Source organism: Canis lupus, chromosome 33 (genome assembly GCF_003254725.2).
Source record: "Canis lupus dingo isolate Sandy chromosome 33, ASM325472v2, whole genome shotgun sequence".
Classification (NCBI taxonomy): domain Eukaryota; kingdom Metazoa; phylum Chordata; class Mammalia; order Carnivora; family Canidae; genus Canis; species Canis lupus.
In genome coordinates, this window is record NC_064275.1 from 29,283,573 (window position 1) to 29,307,930 (window position 24,358).

Sequence of the window (24,358 nt, forward strand, 5' to 3'; positions counted from 1 at the left end):
CTGGGCATATAGGAGAGAAGATTGCAGTGGGTCTTATTATCTGAAAGTAGCAAACAGTGTCACAGATTTCAGGAGATGGAAGAAACTCTCTCGTCCATCTTCTGCTCAAACCCAAACTGCTCCCGACAATAAGAAACAGTCCTCTGGGGTAGAGTGGATGGTCCGCCTGTCACTCTCCACACTCGCACTCAATTCGTCTTCTAGTGGAACTGCCCTCAAACTAGGCGAACGCACCATCATCGCTCAAGCCCTCCTCTAGGTCGAACTGAACGAATGAGGCCACAGTGAGAGACAAATATCCCGGACTCCCGGCCTACCTGACGTCTGAGTGCTCAGAGTGCGGCTGGAGAATGCTGTTGAGTGTCGCTCTACTACAGTTGTCATTGAGCCTGTTGAGCTGACTGGGGTAACACTTCCCGTGACACCTGGTGGCATGAGCCCTGTGTTGCCAGCAGTGCTGTTTCCTACTATTGACTCTGTGGGGACGTGTGATGTTGTTGCTGATGTGTTGCTTTTGCTGGAAGATGATGAGGTGTCCCCAGGGAAGGCTGATGGTGTGGGTATTTCTGCCACTGCGGAAGGTGTGTGGCTGACACTGGAAGGGGACAAAGTGCTTGGTGTGCCAGACAAGGCCGTGTCCATGTCCTGGGTCGTGCCATCTGTAGGTGTGTCTTCACTTTGGGAGGATGAGAGAGTGGATGTGATCCCAGCTGAGACACTGCTGGTTGCAGACTCTGTGCTGGTCTCCATGGTCTGGGTCGAGTGACCCTGAGATGATGCTGTCGTCTCTGGAGTAGAAGTCAGGGAAGAGTGTGCTGTTGAGTGTCCCCCTGGTCCACTTGTCATTGAGTCTGTTGAGCTGACTGGTGTAACACTTCCCGTTTCAGGTGGTGACGTGTGTCCCGTGGTTCCTGCTGGGGTGTCTGATGCAATCAGTGTCGTCGGGACCTGTGATGTCATTGGTGATGTGTTGCTTCCACTGGAAGATCTTGAAGTGTCACCAGGGGAGGCTGATGGTGTGGGTATTTCTGTCACTGCGGAAGGTGTGTGGCTGACACTGGAAAGGGATGAAGTACTTGGTGTGTCAGACAAGGCCAAGTCCTGGGTTGAGTCATCTGTAGGTGTGTGTTCACTTCGGGAGGATGAGGGAGTAGATGTGATCATCGCTGAGACACTGCTGGCTCCAGACTCTGTGCTGGTCTCCATGGTCTCGGTCATGTGACCCTGAGATGACGCTGTTGTCTCTGGAGTAGAAGTCAGGGAAGAGTGTGCTGTTGAGTGTCCCCCTGGTCCACTTGTCATTGAGCCTATTGAGCTAACTGGTATAACACTTCCCGTTTCAGGTGGTGACGTGTGTCCTGTGGTGCTTGCTGGGGTGTCTATTGTAATCGGTGTCGTCGGGACCTGTGATGTCGTTGCTGATGTGTTGCTTCCACTGGAAGATGATGAGGTGTCACCAGGGGAGGCTGATGGTGTGGGTATTTCTGTCACTGCGGAAGGTGTGTGGCTGATAGTAGAAGACGATGAAGTGCTTGGTGTGCCAGACATGGCTGTGTCCTGGGTTGTACCATCTGTAGGAGTGTCTCCTCTTCGGGAGGATGAGGGAGAGGATGTGATCATCGCTGAGACACTGCTGGTTGCAGACTCTGTGCTGATCTCCATGGCCTGGGTGGAGTGACCCTGAGATGACTCTGTTGTCTCTGGAGTAGAAGTCAGGGAAGAGTGTGCTGGTGAGTGTCCCCCTGGTCCACTTGTCATTAGGCCTGTTGAGCTGATGTGGGTAACACTTCCCATTTCCGGTAGTGACATGTGCCTTGTGGTTCCTGCTGAGGTGTCTGTTGCAATTGGTGGTGTTGTCGGGACCTCTGATGTCATTGCTGATGTATTGCTTACACTGGGAACCAATGAGGTGTCACCAGGGGAGGCTGATGGCATGGCCATTTCTGACACTGTGGAAGGTGTGTGGCTGACACTGGAAGGGGACGAAGTGCTTGGTGTGCCAGACAAGGCCGTGTCCATGTCCTGGGTCGAGTCATCTGTAGGAGTGTCTCCTCTTCGAGAGGATGAGGGAGAGGATGTGATCATCGCTGAGACACTGCTGGTTGTAGACTCTGTGCTAGTCTCCATGGTCTGGGTGGAGTGACCCTGAGATGACGCTGTTGTCTCTGGAGTAGAAGTCAGGGAAGAGTGTGCTGGTGAGTGTCCCCCTGGTCCACTTGTCATTGAGTCTGTTGAGCTGACTAGTGTAACACTTCCCGTTTCAGGTGGTGACGTGTGTCCCGTGGTTCCTGCTGGGGTGTCTGATGCAATCAGTGTCGTCGGGACCTGTGATGTCATTGGTGATGTGTTGCTTCCACTGGAAGATCTTGAAGTGTCCCCAGGGGAGGCTGATGGTGTGGGTATTTCTGTCACTGCGGAAGGTGTGTGGCTGACACTGGAAAGGGATGAAGTACTTGGTGTGTCAGACAAGGCCATGTCCTGGGTTGAGTCATCTGTAGGTGTGTCACCTCTTTGGGAGGATGAGGGAGTGGATGTGATCATCACTGAGACACTGCTGGTTGCAGACTCTGTGCTGGTCTCCATGGTCTGGGTCGTGTAACCCTGAGATGACTCTGTTGTCTCTGGAGTAGAAGTCAGGGAAGAGTGTGCTGGTGAGTGTCCCCCTGGTCCACCTGTCATTGAGCCTGTTGAGCTGACTGGAGTAACACTTCCCGTTTCAGGTGGTGACGTGTGCCTTGTTGTGCCTGCTGGGGTGTCTGTTGCCATCAGTGTCGTCAGGACCTGTGATACTGTTGGTGATGTGCTGCTTTCACTGGAAGATGATGAGGTGTCCCCAGGGGAAGCTGATGGTGTGGGTATTTCTGTCACTGCGGAAGGTGTGTGGCTGACACTGGAAGGGGACGAACTGCTTGGTGTGTCAGACAAGGCTGTGTCCATGTCCTGGGTCGTGCCATCTGTAGGTGTGTCTTCACTTTGGGAGGATGAGGGAGAGGATGTGATCCCAGCTGAGACACTGCTGGCTCCAGACTCTGTGCTGGTCTCCATGGTCTGGGTCGAGTGACCCTGAGATGACGCTGTTGTCTCTGGAGTAGAAGTCAGTGAAGAGTGTGCTGGTGAGTGTCCCCCTGGTCCACTTGTCATTGAGTCTGTTGAGCTGACTGGTGTAACACTTCCTGTTTCAGGTGGTGGCGTGTGTCCCGTGGTTCCTGCTGGGGTGTCTGATGCAATCAGTGTCGTCGGGACCTGTGATGTCATTGGTGATGTGTTGCTTCCACTGGAAGATCTTGAAGTGTCACCAGGGGAGGCTGATGGTGTGGGTATTTCTGTCACTGCGGAAGGTGTGTGGCTGACACTGGAAAGGGATGAAGTACTTGGTGTGTCAGACAAGGCCATGTCCTGGGTTGAGTCATCTGTAGGTGTGTGTTCACTTCGGGAGGATGAGGGAGTAGATGTGATCATCGCTGAAACACTGCTGGTTGCAGACTCTGTGCTGGTCTCCATGGTCTGGGTCGAGTGACCCTGAGATGACGCTGTTGTCTCTGGAGTAGAAGTCAGGGAAGAGTGTGCTGGTGAGTGTCCCCCTGGTCCACCTGTCATTGAGTCTGTTGAGCTGACTGGTGTAACACTTCCCGTTTCAGGTGGTGACGTGTGTCCCGTGGTTCCTGCTGGGGTGTCTGTTGCAATCGATGTCGTCGGGACCTGTGATGTCGTTGCTGATGTGTTGCTTCCACTGGAAGATCTTGAAGTGTCACCAGGGGAGGCTGATGGTGTGGCCATTTCTGATAGTGTGGGAACTGTGTGGCTGACACTGGAAGGGGACAAAGTACTTGGTGTGTCAGACAAGGCCGTGTCCTGGGTCGAGTCATCTGTAGTTGTGTGTTGACTTTGGGAGGATGAAGGAGTGGATGTGATCGCAGCGGAGACACTTCTGGCTGCAGACTCTGTGCTGGTCTCCATGGTCTGGGTCATGTGACCCTGAGATGACGATGTTGTCTCCAGAGTAGAAGTCAGGGAAGAGTGTGCTGTTGAGTGTCCCCCTGGTCCACTTGTCATTAGGCCTGTTGAGCTGATGTGGGTAACACTTCCCATTACCGGTAGTGACGTGTACCTTGTGGTCCCTGCTGGGGTGTCTGTTGCAATTGATGTTGTGGGGACCTGTGATGTCGTTGGTGATGTGTTGCTTCCACTGGGAAACGAAGAGGTGTCACCAGGGGAGACTGATGGCGTGGCCATTTTTGACACTGTGGAAGGTGTGTGGCTGACACTGGAAGGGGACAAAGTGTTTGGTGTGTGAGACATGGTCGTGTCCTGGGTTGTGCCATCTATAGGAGTGTCTCCTCTTCGGGAGGATGAGGGAGAGGATGTGATCATCGCTGAGACACTGCTGGTTGCAGACTCTGTGCTGGTCTCCATGGTCTGGGTCGTGTGACCCTGAGATGACACTGTTGTCTCCGGAGTAGAAGCCAGGGTGGAATGTGCTGTTGAGTGTCCCTCTGGTCCACTTGTCATTGAGCCTGTTGAGCTGACTGGAGTAACACTTCCCGTGACACCTGGTGGCATGAGCCCTGTGTTGCCAGCAGTGCTGTTTCCTACTATTGACTCTGTGGGGACATGTGATGTTGTTGCTGATGTGTTGCTTTTGCTGGAAGATGATGAGGTGTCCCCAGGGGAGGCTGATGGTGTGGCCCTTTCTGTCACTGCGGAAGGTGTGTGGCTGACACTGGAAGGGGACGAAGTGCTTGGTGTGCCAGACATGGCCGTGTCCCCAGTCATTGCACCTGAAGGCGTGTGGTCACTTGGGATGGATGAGGGAGTGGATGTGATCACAGCTGACACACTGCTGGTTGCAGACTGTGTGCTGGTCTCCATGGTCTGGGTCATGTGACCCTGAGATGATGCTGTCGTCTCTGGAGTAGAAGTCAGGGAAGAGTGTGCTGTTGAGTGTCCCCCTGGTCCACTTGTCATTGAGTCTGTTGAGCTGACTGGTGTAACACTTCCCGTTTCAGGTGGTGACGTGTGTCCCGTGGTTCCTGCTGGGGTGTCTGATGCAATCAGTGTCATCGGGACCTGTGATGTCATTGGTGATGTGTTGCTTCCACTGGAAGATCTTGAAGTGTCACCAGGGGAGGCTGATGGTGTGGGTATTTCTGTCACTGCGGAAGGTGTGTGGCTGATAGTAGAAGACGATGAAGTGCTTGGTGTGCCAGACATGGCCGTGTCCTGGGTTGTACCATCTGTAGGAGTGTCTCCTCTTCGGGAGGATGAGGGAGAGGATGTGATCATCGCTGAGACACTGCTGGTTGCAGACTCTGTGCTGATCTCCATGGCCTGGGTGGAGTGACCCTGAGATGACTCTGTTGTCTCCAGAGTAGAAGTCAGGGAAGAGTGTGCTGGTGAGTGTCCCCCTGGTCCACTTGTCATTAGTCCTGTTGAGCTGATGTGGGTAACACTTCCCATTACCGGTAGTGACGTGTGCCTTGTGGTTCCTGCTGAGGTGTCTGTTGCAATTGGTGGTGTTGTCGGGACCTCTGATGTCCTTGCTGATGTGTTGCTTACACTGGGAACCAATGAGGTGTCACCAGGGGAGGCTGATGGCATGGCCATTTCTGACACTGTGGAAGGTGTGTGGCTGACACTGGAAGGGGACGAAGTGCTTGGTGTGTGAGACAAGGCCGTGTCCTGGGTCGAGTCATCTGTAGGAGTGTCTCCTCTTCGAGAGGATGAGGGAGAGGATGTGATCATCACTGAGACACTGCTGGTTGTAGACTCTGTGCTAGTCTCCATGGTCTGGGTGGAGTGACCCTGAGATGATGCTGTTGTCTCTGGAGTAGAAGTCAGGGAAGAGTGTGCTGTTGAGTGTCCCCCTGGTCCACTTGTCATTGAGTCTGTTGAGCTGACTGGTGTAACACTTCCCGTTTCAGGTGGTGACGTGTGTCCCGTGGTTCCTGCTGGGGTGTCTGATGCAATCAGTGTCGTCGGGACCTGTGATGTCATTGGTGATGTGTTGCTTCCACTGGAAGATCTTGAAGTGTCCCCAGGGGAGGCTGATGGTGTGGGTATTTCTGTCACTGCGGAAGGTGTGTGGCTGACACTGGAAAGGGATGAAGTACCTGGTGTGTCAGACAAGGCCATGTCCTGGGTCGAGTCATCTGTAGGTGTGTGTTCACTTCGGGAGGATGAGGGAGTGGATGTGATCATCGCTGAGACACTGCTGGTTGCAGACTCTGTGCTGGTCTCCATGGTCTGGGTCATGTGACCCTGAGATGACTCTGTTGTCTCTGGAGTGGAAGTCAGGGAAGAGTGTGCTGGTGAGTGTCCCCCTGGTCCACCTGTCATTGAGTCTGTTGAGCTGACTGGTATAACACTTCCCGTTTCAGGTGGTGACGTGTGTCCCGTGGTTCCTGCTGGGGTGTCTGTTGCAATCGATGTCGTCGGGACCTGTGATGTCGTTGCTGATGTGTTGCTTCCACTGGAAGATCTTGAAGTGTCACCAGGGGAGGCTGATGGTGTGGCCATTTCTGATAGTGTGGGAACTGTGTGGCTGACACTGGAAGGGGACAAAGTACTTGGTGTGTCAGACAAAGCCGTGTCCTGGGTCGAGTCATCTGTAGTTGTGTGTTGACTTTGGGAGGATGAAGGAGTGGATGTGATCGCAGCGGAGACACTTCTGGCTGCAGACTCTGTGCTGGTCTCCATGGTCTGGGTCATGTGACCCTGAGATGACGATGTTGTCTCCAGAGTAGAAGTCAGGGAAGAGTGTGCTGTTGAGTGTCCCCCTGGTCCACTTGTCATTAGGCCTGTTGAGCTGATGTGGGTAACACTTCCCATTACCGGTAGTGACGTGTACCTTGTGGTCCCTGCTGGGGTGTCTGTTGCAATTGATGTTGTGGGGACCTGTGATGTCGTTGGTGATGTGTTGCTTCCACTGGGAAACGAAGAGGTGTCACCAGGGGAGACTGATGGCGTGGCCATTTTTGACACTGTGGAAGGTGTGTGGCTGACACTGGAAGGGGACGAAGTGTTTGGTGTGTGAGACATGGTCGTGTCCTGGGTTGTGCCATCTGTAGGAGTGTCTCCTCTTCGGGAGGATGAGGGAGAGGATGTGATCATCGCTGAGACACTGCTGGTTGCAGACTCTGTGCTGGTCTCCATGGTCTGGGTCGTGTGACCCTGAGATGACACTGTTGTCTCCGGAGTAGAAGCCAGGGTGGAATGTGCTGTTGAGTGTCCCTCTGGTCCACTTGTCATTGAGCCTGTTGAGCTGACTGGAGTAACACTTCCCGTGACACCTGGTGGCATGAGCCCTGTGTTGCCAGCAGTGCTGTTTCCTACTATTGACTCTGTGGGGACGTGTGATGTTGTTGCTGATGTGTTGCTTTTGCTGGAAGATGAGGTGTCTCCAGGGGAGGCTGATGGTGTGGCCCTTTCTGTCACTGCGGAAGGTGTGTGGCTGACGGTGGAAGGGGACGAAGTGCTTGGTGTGCCAGACAAGGCCGTGTCCATGCCCTGGGTCGTGCCATCTGTAGGCGTGTGTTTACTTTGGGAGGATGAGGCAGTGGATGTGATCACAGCTGACACACTGCTGGTTGCAGACTCTGTGCTGGTCTCCATGGTCTGGGTCGAGTGACCCTGAGATGACGCTGTTGTCTCTGGAGTAGAAGTCAGGGTGGTATGTGCTGTTGACGGTCCCCCTGGTCCACTTGTCATTGAGCCTGTTGAGCTGACTGGAGTAACACTTCCCATTTCAGGTGGTGACGTGTGTCCTGTGGTTCGTGCTGGGGTGTCTGTTGCCATCGGTGTCATCGGGGCCTGTGATGTTGTTGATGATGTGCTGCTTCCACTGGAAGATGATGAGGTGTCCCCAGGGGAGGCTGATGGCTTGGCCGTTGCTGTCACTGCGGAAGGTGTGTGGCTGACACTGGAAGGGGACGAAGTGCTTGGTGTGCCAGACATGGCCGTGTCCCCGGTCATTGCACCTGAAGTCGTGTGGTCACTTGGGGTGGATGAGGGAGTGGACGTGTTTGCTGCTGAGTGACTGTTATTTCCAGAGTTCGTACTAACCGTGTTAGTAGTGTTTATTGTTGTAGAAGAACCTGCTTTCCCTGGAATAGAAATGAAGAGTGAGTCTCGAATATCTGAGTGACACACATTTCATTGAGTCTTTTGATGTAATTGGAGTAAAATATTCCATTTCATGGTGTGGTGTGTGTTTTGTGTTTTCTGCGTTGTCATTTTGCCTTCGCCATCCACTTTCTCATGTTGTCAGATTGGTGTGTTGGCATTTGAATAGGATTGTCCCTAAAAATATACTTGGTAGAGTCTGTTCACCTATGAGGGTTAGTGGATTGTCACCTTAAATGTAAGATAGAAGGGCTTATGGGACATGAGATTCTATGCCCGTGAAATTGTAGAGTGTATAACTGCTTTTGCATATGTCCGTCTGTATATCACGTTGCTCCAGAATAAATGGCAATAAGTTTTAATTATTTAACCACGGCTATGATTTCTACTCACATAGATAACAACGAATCTTAAATGATACGGTAGTGAATGTTCGTGGTAGAATTTTGTCTCCATTAGCAATTATTTAAGAAGGATATTAATGAATAGTGATGGAGTTCACCTCCTACTTTCCCAGTACAAATTTAGAAGCCATCACCCATGTGCTTCAGATTCAGATCATTTTTTTAAAGGTTTCATTTATTTATTCATGAGAGACAGAGAGAGAGAGAGAGGCCGAGACCCAGGCAGAGGGAGAAGCAGGCTCCATGCAGGGAGCCCGACGTGGGACTCGATCCCGGGTCTCCAGGATCAGGCCCTGGGCTGAAGGTGGCGCTAAACCGCTGAGCCACCCGGGCTGCCCAGATCATTGTTTTATTTAAAATACACACACAGTTCATGTACTCAACAAATTTCAAATTGTCACACATCCTATACACATATTTCTCAAACACTACGAAGGAGACGGGAAGCCTTCTCTTCTTTTTACAGCCTCCTTTTCTTTCTCTTAATCCAGCATTTATCCCTCTGGTGTCCTTCTCAATCTGTCTCTTAATCTCATCAAAACTTTTTCCAGTTTTCTCCCCTACTGATAATCTTGTGATCTTCTTTTTCTCCTTCATTCCTCCCCATCCCCCCCTCTGAAACATGCAAGATATTTACTGACTTATCAGAAGCTTCTCTGGAGAGCCAGGATGGGTAAATACGTTTGAATTTGTATGTTTGAATCCCTGACATCCCTAAATACATATACTGTCGACAGCAAACGTATCAACCACTTTAACTGTCTTGTTTATTAAGTATTAAGCATTTGGAAGTACACTCAGGAATACTAGAGAACTTAGGAGGACTCAAGTTTGAAGTGACTCCTTCTCTGGAATAATGTGGGTTTCTGTCATGGGGGTGGGTATCCTGTCTCCTATTTAATAGTGACGTTTATTTCATTTCACTCTCCCTGAGGACCTTCCTCATGAGTGGTCCCTCTACCTACAATCCAGAACTTTCCCTTCCTACTTTAATTTTTCTTTTTAAATAGGAGTGAATTCATTCTGTTTGCTTTCCAAATTATGTGGGTTCTTGAACACAGGTCATCCCCCTTTCTACAAACCTCAGCAAGCTGTTTCTAAAGGCACCGCCACCCCACAACTGCCATCTGGGCCATGACCTGGGGCCTAAGCTACTTTTAGATCAACAAAACTGTTTTTATGTTCTTTTTTTTTTTTTTTTTAAAGAATCTGAAAGGGAAAAAGTCAATGTAATTATAATGAATATGTAATAATTAATCCATCCTTGGCCACATTTGTCTTTAGTCCAATATGGTTATAAAATAGTTTTTACATTTTTTAGAAAGTGAGGGGTCCAGGATGGCACAAATGCCTAGGGCCCATGAAAATCTTTGTGTGGGATCCCTGGGTGGCGCAGCGGTTTGGTGCCTGCCTTTGGCCCAGGGCGCGATCCTGGAGACCCGGGATCGAATCCCACGTCGGGCTCCCGGTGCATGGAGCCTGCTTCTCCCTCTGCCTGTGTCTCTGCTTCTCTGTGTGTGTGTGTGTGTGTGTGTGACTATCATAAATAAATAAATAAATAATATTTTTTTAAAAATTAAAAAAAAAAAGAAAATCTTTGGCCATTTATTCAGATGTCTCAATAAAAGTGTGGACTCATTGGTAAAGAGATAAGCATCATTGGAGTTCATTGATGACAATCTAATTTCATTTAATATTTTGCATTAGTTCAGTAACTTGAATTGTTTTTTTCTTCAAAAATATCTTTAGCTAAAAAAAAAAAACTTTAGCTCCCCCCAAAAACATTTCCCCCATTCAGTTATTGAGATTCAACAATGAATCTAGTTTTAAAAATTTGAAGTATTTAGTTCTTTTGAAAACCCTTTCCCATTTACCAAGAGATGTTGTTCTCCTAAATATTATGAAAATCAAGACTAAGATACTGCTCCTTCTTTGAAAAGAGTTCTTTTCTCCAAGGTGACAATAGCCAATTTCAAAATACTTACCTGGAAGAAGGAGATTTTTCACGATTAGCCAAATTCAAAATCCTCAAAGCATTGATAAGATTAATATTTAGAAGAAAGGGCTTCTCTATGTGGTTGAGGGCTCTAACATATATAGTCAGGACCCCAACAGTACATTTGTCAACTACATATGCTAATTTTTAAAAATCCTGTAATGTGAATGTCCTTCTCAAATGAAAAAGACATTATCAATTTTTTCAAGAAGTTTAGAATAAAATTAAATTTTCGTATTTTTTATTTCTTTTGAAGTGGCCAGTCTTTCTTGCAAATATTTCTACCCTTAAGGCAGTCCTGAGAGGTTCAAAAAGGTGAAGACCAGTTCTATCCCGATGGAGAATAAATAGTGCCTATGTAGAAGGAAGACATTCAGTCCCTTAGCACAGTGTGCATCTCTGAATAGCGAGGCAGCACTGAGGCTAAATGAGGCCTAGGTTGAGTCTAGACAATAAAACATGCTTCATGTCGGGAGATTTAGACATGCCTGCAGGTAAACTTAGAGGAAAATTCTGCAACAAGACTAAAGGGTGGAGGTGCAGGATTCCTACAGAGTAAGGCACCTGATCAGGACTGCTGCAAATTGTTACAAAAGAAAAGATTTCAGAAATATAACAACACAGCAGGGGATCCCTGGGTGGCGCAGCGGTTTGGCGCCTGCCTTTGGCCCAGGGCGCGATCCTGGAGACCTGGGATCAAATCCCACGTCGGGCTCCCGGTGCATGGAGCCTGCTTCTCCCTCTGCCTGTGTCTCTGCCTCTCTCTCTCTCACTGTGTGCCTATCATAAATAAATTTAAAAAATTAAAAAAATAAAATAAAATAGTATGAAATGAAAAAGGGAAAGAAAAAAAATAACACCAATAAAATTATTAAAAAAACAAAACAAAACAAAAACAACACAGCAGTTTTCCTTATGAAGAGGAGGACAAGGTTAGACTAGAATGGTTACCAGACTGTTTTAAACCCCTCAGTGGGAGACAATGTTAGCTCTTGCAGAACTAGAACATTTAAAAAATAATAATAATTAAATGTCTACTTCCCCCCCTCATCTTAAACATTTGTTCTAGCAGAGACCTAAGGAGTAAGTGTACATATTCTATCTCTCATCATGTCATACAATGTTAATTTAATTGATCATGTCTATTTTTTCCCCAATTTATCTGGTAGGCAGGATATTTAAGTATCAAATTGTTCGGTTTAAAATATTTGTACTCCCACTAGTCACTAGTCACAGACAAAGCCTCAGTCAACCAGTAGACCCGATCATCCCCCTGAATTTTACCTTTAGGGACTTTGAGTCTTTTAAATCAAAGAAGAAACCCCAAAACATTGAGTCTTTTTGTGTGTGTGTTTTTTTGTTTTTGTTTTTTTTAGGAACTTACTCTTTTTGGTTTTCATTAGCTCCCTAGCTGTACTCAAACATTTTTTTTTTAACCTCAGTGTTCATGACTAGTTAGAGATGAGACGCTGGTGAATGTCATCAAAAAGACGTGACATGCTCCCTTCCCCTACTGACGGGTGAGCTGGACCTGGCGGCTCACAGGCTCCTCACCCCTTCCCTTGACCTTAGAATGTGGGTTTTGCTTGCCTTTCCCGCTCCTGGAGGCTGCTCCAAGGACAGCCTTCAGAGGGCGATGTAGTGTTGAAAACACCTGCAGGATATATGTGACTGAGCCCAATTAGGGCCTCTTTATAAGCTTTTAAGATCTGGCAGGCAGGTGGAGGGATCTATTCCTCTTGTTGCTGCCCAAGACAAGCCTGCATGTAAGTTCCCTTTACTATTATTAAAACTGCCACCTACCAACCCGGAGTGGCCTCCCTCTTTCTTGGGTCTCCTTCTGCCCTCTGAGTACAGGGGCCAGTTTCAGATTATACTTGGGAAGCTCCCAGGAGGGTCACAAACCAACAGATAAAGTTCACAGAAAGACAAACTCCCAGAGAAGAAAGTTTGAGTGCAGTTCCTGGAGTTGACTATAATTCCACCACTTTCTCTTCTTAAGAAAGCAATTTAGGGTCTCTTGGGTGCCTCAGTTGGTTGAGGGTCTGCCTTCGGCTGAGGTTGTGGTCCCGGGGTCCTGGGATAGAGCCTCGCATTGGGCTCCCTGCTCAGTGGGGAGTCTGCTTCTCCCTCTCCCTCTGCCTCTACCCTTCCCCCTACTCATGCTCTCACTCTCTGTCATATAAATAAATAAAATTTTTTCAAAAATTAGAAAAAGAAAGCAATTTAGACTTTCAGGTTAGTGAGAGTGATTATGAGTCAACTCTAATTTTTTAAAATATAAGTGACTCATTTGCAAGCTCCTGTACTTTGTTAATAGTAATTAATGACAGGTGACACACTTCTAAGCTGGTGTGAACAAATGCACAGGTTGAGCTCCAGAGCTGAGTTTGGGGGTCCTTGGGTCCCTACTTAACACCCAAATAAGTCTACTTTAACCTTAAAAGGAGACTTCCTTTATTCAAAATAAGTAGATTTGCTTATAGGACTTCCAATTCTATGCTTGAACCCTCTTCAATAAAGTTCCAAAATTTGGTTTCTCCAGATAACGTTTAGGTTAGAAACATTCCCTACACAATTATCATTAACCTTATTTCATTTTCCTGAGAACATAAATAAAAGCATTCTCTATTATCAGACTTTGAGATACCAGCCAGAAGCTATAGACATGCCAAACTTACTAAATTTATTATAGATTCTTGGCAATTAATATATTTTCAGAACTTGCATCACCTCTGTTAAAATCAGTATTAGCAGCAAAAGTTTCATGATAGCATAGTCCACTTTTTAAGTAAATATTTTTGTTTGTTTATAAGTGATACAACTCCATTTCTAGCAATATGGCAGAAGAGATAAGCCTTTAATCACAAAACCTGCAAATGCCAGATAATGTGTGCAGAGTTGAGACCAGAAGAAAGGAAGGGAAACAATCAGGGGCGAGGGAGCTGAAACCTGAGCTGGTAAGTCAGGACTCTTGCGGGATCTGCAGACCTTTGAGATCTAGAGTGTTGAGTGTTAAGGGCTCCATGGAAAAGGAGACACATTCTTAGATTAGGACACTGTAAATTGAATATCTTCTGCATCAATCTGTCACCCTTAGAGAAAAGGTGAACCAAAAAATCAGAAAGAAGAAAGGAAAAGAAAGCTTAATGAAGGATATAATTAAGAAAAGGACATAATTAAGCAGAAAGAATTTAAAATAGAATCAAAGCCAAAAGTTGATTTTTTGAAGATATGCTAGACAAACTTTTGGCAAGGTGAATTAAGGCAGAGAAAGAAAGAAGAAAAAGAAAGAAAGAAAGAAAGAAAGAAAGAAAGAAAGAAAGAAAGAAAGAAAGAAAACAGAAAGGAAGAATATTAAGAATGAACATAACTTTGCAACTAAAAAAAAAAAGAAAAAAAAAAAAGAACAAACTAAACTCAAAGCCAGCAAAAGGAAGGAAATGATGAGCAGAGATACATGAAATAGAGAAGAGACAATCAATACAGAAAATCAATAAAACCAAAATCTGGTTCTTTGAGAAGACCAGCAAAATTGATAAGACTGTAGCCAAGTGGACTAAGAAAAAAAGAGAGCAGACTCAAATTACTAACCTGAGAAATGGAAGTGGGGAATTCTACAGAAATAAAAGGATTATAAGCGAGCACTGTGAACAGCTATATGCCAACAAACTGGATAACCTCCATGAAATGGTCAATGTGTTTCCTAGAAACATACAACCTGTCAAGACTAAATCATAAAGAAATAGAAAATCTGAATAGATCTATGACTTGTAAGGAAGTTGAATCAGTGATCAAAAATCTCCCAACAGGGGCACCTAGGTGGCTCAGTGGTTGGGCGTCTGCCTTTGGCTCAGGTCGTGATCGCGGGGTACTGGGACCTGAGTCCCGCCTCGGGTTCTCTGAGGGGAGCCTGCTTCTCCCTCTGCCTATGTCTCTACCTCTCTCACTCTCTCTATTTATGAGAACATGAATAAATAAATAAAACCTTAAAAAAATTCTTCCGACAGAGAAAAGTCCTGGACTTGATTGGCTTCTGGGGATTTCTACCAAACATTTAAAGAAAAACTAACACCATCCTTTTCAAATTTTTCCAATAAATTAAAGAAGAAGGAACACTCCCTAACTCATTCTTTTAGGCCAGCATTACCTTGATACCAAACCCAGATAAAGATACTACAAGAAAAAAAAAACCCACTATATCCCTTATGACCAATATTTCTTATGAATATTGTTGCAAAAGTCCTCAACAAAATAGAAGCAACTGCATTCAGCAGCGTATTAAAGGATTATACACCCTGACTAAATGACATTTATTCCTGGAATGCAAGGAGGATTCAACATACACACCTTGATCAATGCAACATATCACATCATTAGAATGAAGGTGGAAAACAACAGTCATCTCAATTGATGTAGAAAATGCATTTGACAAAATACAACACTCTCTCATGATAAAAACACTTACTAAACTAGAAGTAGAAGGAAACCACCTCAATATAATACAAACCATATATTAAAATCCTACAGTGAACATCATATTCAATGGTGAAAGGCTGAAAGCTGTTTCTCTAAGATCAGGAATAAAGTAGGGATTCTTGCTTTCACCACTTCTATTCAACATAGTACTGGAAGTTCTAGCTAAATCAGTTATGAAAAAAATAAGAAAAAGAAAAGAAAAAAGAAAAAAAAAGAGATAAAAGGCATCCGAATTAGAAAGAAAGAAGTAAAATTATCTCTGTTTACAGATGATATGATCTTATATATACAAATCCTAAAAGTTCCACACAAAAAAATTGTAAAACTAGTTAAGTGAATTCAGCAAAGTAGTTGATACAAGGTCAACACACAAAAGTCAGTTGTGTTTCTATACACAAATAATGAACAATCCAAAAAGGAAAGTAAGAAAACAATTCTGTTTATAATAGCATCAAAAAAAAAAAAACTTAGAAATTAACTAAGGAGGTGAAAGACTTGTACAATAAAAATTACAAAATATTGCTGAAAGAAATTAAAGAAGACATAAATACATAAAAACAGCTCCCAAGTTTAATAGACTTAATATTGTTAACGTGTCAGTACTATCTAATGTGACTTACAGATTCAATGCGCCCATCCCTGTCAAAATCCCAATGATATTTTTTTGCAGAAATAGAAAAATTCATCCTAAAATTCGTATGGCATCTCAAAGAACCCTGAACAGCCAAAGCAATGATGAAAAAGAACAAAGCCAGAGGGCTCATATTTCTGATTTCAAAACTTACTACAAAGCTACGATAACCAAAACATTATGGTACTGGCATAAAGACAGACTTACAGCCCAGTGGAATAGAACAGAGGCCCAGAAATAAACTGTTGCACATATTGTCAAACGATTTTTAAAAAATATTTTATTTATTATTCATGAGAGACACACTGAGAGAGAGGCAGAGACACAGGCAGAGGGAGCAGCAGGCTCCCTGCAGGGAGCCCGATACGGGACTCGATCCCAGGACCCCAGGATCACACCCTGAGCCAAAAGCAGACGCTCAACCGCTGAGCCACCCAGGCACCCCTTGTCAAAGGATTTTTGACAAGAGAACCAAAACTATTCAATGAGAAAAGGACAGTTTGTTTTTAAATAAACAGTGCTGGGAAAACTAGATATCCACTTGCAAAAGAATGAAGTCAGGCCTTTGAAGAGGTATTTGCATACCTATGTTCACAGCAGCATTATTTATAACAGCTAGAACGTGAAAGAAACCCATGTGTTCAAAGAATGGATCAGCAAAGTGTAAGTACGTACAATGGAATATGATTCTGCTTGAAGAAGGAACAGAATCCCGACATATGCTGCAGCATGAATGAATATTGAAGACATTATGCTCAGTGAAATAAGCCAATCACAAAAAGACAAATATTGTACAAACTCCACTCATATGAATCATTTAGAATAGTCAAAATCATAGAGATAGAAAACACAGTGGTGGTTGCCAGAGGCTGGGAGGAAAATAAGGAGTTACTGTTTGATGGGTATGAAGTTTCAGTTTTACAGATGAAAAAAGTTCTGGAGATATGTGGTGGTAACAATAGCAAAACAGTATGAATATATTTCTTGTTTGTTTTTAAATGTGTGATTTTTTTTTTTTAAGATTTCATTTATTTGACAGAATAAGAGAGCACAAGCAGGGGCAGCAGCAGAGGGAGAGGAAGAAGCAGGCTCCCCGCTGAGCAGGGAGCCCAATGGGGGGCTGGACCCCAGGACCCCAGACCATGACCTGAGCCAAAGGCAAGACGCTTAACTGACTGAGCCGCCCAGACCCTCCATCAAGAATATATTTGCCATCACAGGATTATAAACTTAAAAATGGTTAAGGTGGTAAATATCATGTATGTGTATTTTACCATGATTAAAAAATAAGATGACTTGAGAAAAAATAGAAACCTGATATAAACTATTTTAAAATGAATAAGGAGTTAAAAAATAAACCCACAAACAGTAGGTCAAGATGATATTATAGGCAATTAGATAATTCCAAGTTTATACAAACTCTCCCAGAGCTTAGTAGAAGAGGGAATGCCCTACAACTAATTTTGTAAGGTTGTTATAACTTTAATGCCAAAACCAAAGACAGTATAAAAAAAAACTATAGATCAATAAATCTCAGCAATAATACAGATGGAAATGTCCAAAAAATACATTAGCAAGCCAAGTTCAACATTGGATTTATTTTTTTAAAAAATTCATCATGACCGAGCTGGGTTTAAGCCAGAAATGCAAAAATATAAGACTTCATTAATGTAAGTCATCATTTAAACAGAATCAAAGGGAATACATAATCATCACAACAGTTGCAGGAATAGCATATGACCAAATTCAATACTCATTCCTGGTAAAAATCCTAGCAAACTAAAAATAAATGTTGACTCTTAACCCGACAAAGGATGTCAATAAAAAACCATTAGTAAATGTCATACTTGAAAATAAAATATTGGAAACATTTTCTTTAAAATTTGGAAAGAGTCCATGATGTCCAGTGATAACTACTTCTACTTGACATTATGGTGGAGGTCTAGCCAGTGCAATAAGACAAAAAAATAAGAATAAACAGGGACATGAAGGTATACAGAAGTTCTTTTTGGCATGGAAAGGAAGGAACACCCTGTGATCATTTGCAGATGATATAGTTGTTTACATATAAAGCCCCCCTCAAATTTCAAATTATTAGGAAAGTTCTACATATATGATCAAAAATGTAAAAATAGCTGTATTCCCATACATCAGCAAAAGAAAATATTTTTAAATGACAGTGTTTATGATACTGTCAAATATAAAATACCTAAGATTAAATCTAATAAAATATGTGCTTAATCTTGGTGGACAAAGTTATACCACTTCATTGCAATATATTAAAGAAGATCTACTCATTATTTTAAAATTGCAAAATAGGGATCCCTGGGTGGCGCAGCGGTTTGGCGCCTGCCTTTGGCCCAGGGCGTGATCCTGGAGACCCAGGATCGAATCCCACATCAGGCTCCCAGTGCATGGAGCCTGCTTCTCCCTCTGCCTATGTCTCTGCCTCTCTCTCTCTCTCTGTGACTATCATAAAAAAAAATTAAAATAAAAATAAAATAAAATTGCAAAATAGAGATAATTGAAAGATCCACACCCCATAATATCCCTACCCAGACAACCACATTATTTTATTTTTATTTATTTAAATTCAATTAACTAACATATACTGTATTATTAGTTTCAGAGGTAGAGGTCAGTAATTCACCTGTTGCATACAACACCCAATGCTCACTACATCAAGTGTCCTTCAAGCCCACCACCCAATTACCCCATTCCTCCACCCACCACCCCTCCAGCTACCCTCACTTTGTTTCCTATAGTTAAGAGTCTCTTATGGTTTGCCTCCCTCTCTGATTTTGTCTCATTTTATTGTTCTCTCCCTTCCCCTATGATCCTCGCTTATACAATGGAATATTACTCAGCCATCAAAAAAATCAACACCTTACCATTTGCAACGAAGCGGTTGGAACTACAGGGTATTATGCTAAATGAAATAAGTCAATCAGAGAAAGACAATTATCACGATTTCACTCATATGTGGAATTTAAGAAACAGACAACCACATTATTATGTGTCCTTCCAGCAGTACAAATCTTTTATGCCTCGGGTGCTAGTTTTTTTCTCTCCTCCCTTTTGGAGGTGTGGCAGTGTTGGCTGGGGGCAGGGGCTGGTGGAGCAGGGAGGAACTGGTCAGCTAAGCCCACCAGCAAGATCTTAGGTATTGTATGAAAAGTTCCCTTGCTGAGCTCTGGAGGCCCCTTTTCCCAACAAAGTCATTCCCTCCGCCAAGAACTTTCATTGTCACCAATTCCTTGCAAATGGTGTGGCACTGGGGCAGGCCTCTCTCTGGAGCACTAACTTCAGTGTGCTTACTTAGCTCTAACCACCCCTCCGGAGATAATGAGAGCTCAAGGATCATGTTCACTCTGCTGGGTCTTTGCTTGTAAGTTTTTCCCTGACCTTCCTTAATGCTTGTTCCATGTGTTGCTAGTAGGCCGGTGTGATAGAGTGTGTGTGTGTGTGTGTGTGTGTGTGTGTGTCCATGCCCCTGTGGAACATTGGACATTGCCTTTATACATTAAATAATGTAAACGCTTAGACTGTTTCCAATGTGTCATTATTATAAATAAAGCTTTGATGACTGTCTCTCCGTATAATATTTTGTGGGGTTTTTTTTTTTTTTTCAATATTTCAGCTCATTTCCTTCACATAAATTTCTTAAGTGGACTTACTGGTTAATGCTGTTATAAAAACTTTCATGTCATTAATTCCTCCCGCCAAACTTCTTGGCGGAGAAGTCAGGCTAACCATTAGCAGTATATGAGAGAATACCTACTTCCCAATACTCTCTCCCTTCGGAAAACATTTGTACTTGGTAGTACCCATTTTAAATCTTGTCAAACAGGGCTGTATCCTCCTTTTGAATCTTTGTTTAAAAGACTTGCCAGTCCTGGGCTGAGTTGATGAGACCCTCCTGCTCCAGTGAATAGGCAAGCAAGTGAGCCCCTCCAGGCTGATAACTCAGTTTTATGCTGTAGGGAGGTAGGCACAGTCTTAAATCCCTAATCTGTTGGACTTGCTGTTAGGAGGAAGAGATTCGCATTAGTTATATCAAAACTGCAGTAAGGTGTTTGTCTTTCACCACCATTTAAACAGTAAGTCTTAAGCCACTCCTTCAATGGATTAGTCAGCAATTTAGAAAAACAGTTCGCTAAACTCGGGTGGGTTTTTCCTCTGCAAGAAATCCTGGTAGGGCAGAGAGCCATAGAGGAGCTCTTTTTGGTAAGAAAGTGGTTCTCAAAAGATAGGGTGTGCCCAAATCCCTGCGGGAAACTTGTAGAAGTGTATTTTGGGGCCCACCACCAGAGTCTGATTCCCTACATGGGGCGGGGTCCAGGAATCTGTGCTTAACACATGTGCTGGGTGGTTTTGATACCCATGATCTATGGACCACATTTTAAGGAACACTGCCCTTAAAATAAAATGATAGTATCTGCTCTTAAGATCTTTTTTGTAAGCTAAAACCACCTTATCGAGGTTGTAAGGCACTGAAATTTGGAGTCTTGATCAAGCTTGGTTCTCAGGATTTTCCCAGCCTTATTCTTGGTGCTCAAGGTTTGCTGGAATGAACAGATCTTGTCGTTTACGAGAGCACTCCCAGCTCCTCAGCTCCTAGCAGATTGTTAGACAACCAAGGCCTGTCGTTCTTGCCCTGGCCAAATCCATGACATATTTGCAGAGCTGAGAGCTATGGATTTGACTGCGAAGAGCTGATATTTGAGAGAAATGGGTTTTTCCTCTCCTCTCCTCTCCCTCCTTTCTCTACGACAATTCATCTTCTACATCACTGAAAAGACCATCTAACTTGATCTACATCCCAGAACCCTCTCCACCAGGAAACATCTCGGCCTTCACCAGGTCCCTCATCCTGCCCCAGACAATGGTCCGAATCTCTACCAAAAGGCTACACACACACACAGACACACACAGACACACTCAGGGCCTTGTCTGCTCCCTTTCTCCCTTCTCAGTTGGCTTAGCCCATCACTTCTCTCTGAGAGTCTCCTTCTCTTCTGCTGACAAACACATCTAGATTTCTCTTGACCTAAAGTAAGTCCTTCATCCATCTTATGTCCCCCTTATCCCCTATCATTTATTTCACGCATGAGCATCCTGAAAGACAGGTCTACACTCTCCATCTCTTTTTTATCATCTATCTACTCCTTACATTCTGCCCTCCACCCCAACCCCACTCACCTCACCAAAAACAGTTTTAGTTTTTTCCTAAAAAGTTACTAAAAACCAAAAACAAAAAACAAAAAACAACTCCTTCTTCATCACCAAAAGCAATTTTCTTCAGTCCCTGTTAGTCTCTGTGAAATCTGGCATGATCCAACCATCTGGTCAACAAGTATTTATTGAGCGTCCACATCAATGTTCACCTCAGCCATTGTCCCCTTAATATCTGCATTACATTGTCTTCCTTGAAGCTGAACAATTCTGCTCATCCAGCACTCTCCCCATTCCTTCTGCTCCCTGGGTGATTTCTCTTTTCTTCTCAGCTTCTAGATGAAGTCGGTCTTCTGGGTGTCCTCTCCAGCCTTTCCTTTCTTTCTACACTTTCTTTCTGGCTAGACTACATTTACTTTCACACCTTACAAATCTATAATTCTACCCTGGCTTCGCACCCGTTTTTCCAGACTCACCTTTCCAGTGATTTCCTGGCTGGCCTGTCAAATGCAACACGCCAAACTTTTCCTCAAACTGTTTCTTCTATCTTCCTTAAGTTAATTGTAACATCAGTCCCTCAGGTACTCAGGACAGAAACCCCCTGAGTCATCTCTGATTCCATCCTCTTCCTTGTCCCCAGCATCGGTTTGGCACCAACGATTATCTCTCTGAATTATTGCTCCCATTGTGGTCTCTTGTTCACTTTGCTGTGTTAACCTTATTACTCTGACCGATGCAGCAGCCTCTAACTGCTCCTCTTGATTGCTCCACTCCCTGCCTTCACCCGCTGCTGGCTTGATCTTCAGCTATGGGAACCACAAAGGAGAGTCTCTCATCACTTCCTTAGCAGGGATCTTTGAGAGAATGCCTGTATTACCCTCCCTGGAAGGCAGGCGCTTGGATCCTGAGGGCATGGGTCTAATTGTCTTATCAGGGTCATGAAGACGAGTGACTGGAATCGTTCCTATCATCCTCTCACAACTGTGATAAGAAAATCAGGATCCTGAAGCAAGTGTCCTTAGGGGGAGGCTTTTTGGTTCTGGCTGATTCTCATCTGTGGCTGAGAAGCATGTTCAATAGTCTTGTCCTTAGGTCTATCTGTACTGTAGAGTGCTTCCTGGAGGGAATGCCCATTACCAAGACGTTTCTGTTGGAGACATTGTCTCCTCTTTGAGTTCTTGAGTGTCAACTGACTTGTGGCTAACTTGTCCATACAGTTGGGAATAGGGATTTCTTTTGTACTTGTCTCACTAGGTACATTTTGACTCTATAAATAATAAAAATGTTGATGCCAAATATTTGTATTGTGCTTTATCGCTCCTTTTAGTTAATAGGACCCCATTTCACAAGAGAGGAAACTGAGACTTGGAGAGGCTGAGTGACTTGCATGCCTTGTAAGTGGCAAGGCAGAGGCTCAAAGGTAAGAGTCAAGGCTGGGAAACTGTGAGCTATTGTTGAGCAGCAGGACTGTCACCGAGGGCACGGCCTCTCCACAGTTTGGGCTCTTCTAACCCTTCTTCAGGAGAGCTGAAGTAAGGGATGGAGAAAAGATGACTGCCCTGCCCTGAGTCCTTAGTCTCCCACAAGCAGAGTGGTCTGAGCCCTGGGGGAATTCAGCACATTTTCAGGGGCAAGTGATGTGACACCAGGTTATTTCTGCCAATTTTCCTAGTATCTCCTTTTCTGTGATGATGTCAGTGAGTTACAATGGTTGTTGACCCCTTGGGGTGATAAAACTACTGTCAGAAGACCCAAGTGTGATATAGCCTAAGATGGATAGTTCAAAAGAAGCTCCCTCAGAGAGGAGGAGCCTGCATCAGGAGCCAGTGAGAGCACCAGGGCCGGTATGAGGTAGGGCATTCCTCACTTGGAGTCCTGGAACCCTCCACGGGTTTCTTGGCTACCACTGCAGGGAGAGAGCTCTCAGCAAAGCAGCTATTAAACTGCGTCTGGTGGGAGGTACCTAGCCCTCGTCTGAGTCCTCTCAGGACTGCAGGGAAGGCAGAGGTTGATGGTGTTGATAGAAACTGTTTCTGTGGCCCTCTGGTTACTCCACAGGTATGAGGAGGTGGTGGGCGTGTTGTTGACTCAGCTGAAGGAGTGGTGGCCGCAGTGGTGATGCTGATGGAAGATAACATTCCCACACCATGGTAAATCACTCCTTAAAGAGAAACAAAGCCTATGTCTTACATGTGTGCATTGTGGGCAGAAGTTTATTCTTAGTGCCTGCTCTGTTTGTCTTAAGTTATTCCTGGAACTGGAGGTGAGGAACCCATGAGCCATATCACCCACAAAGTTTCACTTTTCTGCTGTTATTTCCTGATTGGTGGGACTCTGCCAGGCTGTGCCTGGGGCCGTGTAGAGCTAAGGAAGCACTCAACTGTGAGGATAGCCTTGAAGAGAAAATTGACTCATGAATGGGCAGCAGGTGCCCTGAAAGCTAATAAAGAGATCGGCAGAGAGAGGCAGGACCCCCTGCCTGGCCTCCCTGTTTGGGAGCCAAGAGCCATCTGTACCTCTGTCAGCCGCAGCATAGGCACAGCTCTTATCCTCATGGTGGTAACTGGGCTTTGGGTACTCCCTCAGCCCCTCTCCCGGAAGAAGAATTAGGTCATGGAAACTGTTGTTCACACACAGCTGGGTCTGTGCTTCTCAGAATTGAAGACTGGCGTTCCCTCAGAAATTCTTGGTGACCAAAGAGTGAAATTTCTGAGCAGTTCCTGGGCTGTGGGGGATTTCAGTGGTTAGTGTTTAGGAGCTGGAGAGTTCCCAGAGCTGCCCCGCAGGGACCTTGTGTTGGTATGAGATGATAGACATACTATGGCTGTTGGAGCCATGGCTGAAGGGACTATGACAGGTGACAATGGAGGCGGTAGCTATGGTTTGTGTTTCTACTTTTATTTTAGAGGAAACAGGAACTGTGACCAGTATTGGGTCTGTTGAGTAATTTCCTCCATTGTTCCTAGAATTCGAGATGAGGAAAGATGCTAACTCAGGTTGTCCTTAGGATTACTGATCTTAACGATATCTTCAGCACCTAGAATGGTGGCTGGCTTACAGAGATCGCTTCATAGATATCTGTTGAATAAATGAACTCATGTGTCCCCATCCCCTGGTCTTTGGTTCTTTCAGCTGAGGTTTGGAGAGAGTGTGAGGCGGTACCTCACACTCACACTGTCGTAGTCACAGTGGTCCCAGGGCCAAGAGGAGGTTAACGCGATGGCTGCAGCCTGGGAGGTTGAACACAACTGTAGCAGAAGATGGCCAAATTCCTGAGGGCAACCCTAGACTAGGAGGGGTGCCTGCCTCGGAGGGGAGCCAGGGAGAGATGAGCTCTAAACCCAAGCCTAGAGAAGAGGAAGGGGTGGGGAAGAGAAAGCCAGAGCTGTGCTTGTGAACATCTGGTTGAAGCTGGATTTTGACACTGCTTGGCTAGGTTCTGGAGCTTCTGGGATTTTCACCAGGGTAATCTTGGTGCTGCTACACGGATGACCTGTGATGGCATCCAAGGTGAAGTGACACCTAGTTGATAGGTATTGTTTGTAATGTGAC

The 24,358-nt window shown here is 45.1% G+C and overlaps 1 protein-coding gene across 1 annotated transcript in view; it reads right to left on the bottom strand.

The window, feature by feature from the left end:
• Positions 1-8,414, bottom strand: part of MUC4 (mucin 4, cell surface associated) — a 30,398-nt gene extending 21,984 nt beyond the window's left edge. Inside the window, exons 1-4 of the mRNA XM_049105488.1 lie at positions 7,701-8,414; positions 3,244-3,590; positions 1,917-2,325; positions 318-1,700 (exon numbers count right to left, since the gene is read on the bottom strand). Of these exons, the coding sequence (XP_048961445.1) occupies positions 318-1,700; positions 1,917-2,325; positions 3,244-3,590; positions 7,701-7,971 (2,410 nt within the window). The 5' untranslated portion in view covers positions 7,972-8,414. The remainder of the gene's footprint in view (positions 1-317; positions 1,701-1,916; positions 2,326-3,243; positions 3,591-7,700) is intronic.
• Positions 8,415-24,358: the final 15,944 nt, after the last annotated feature.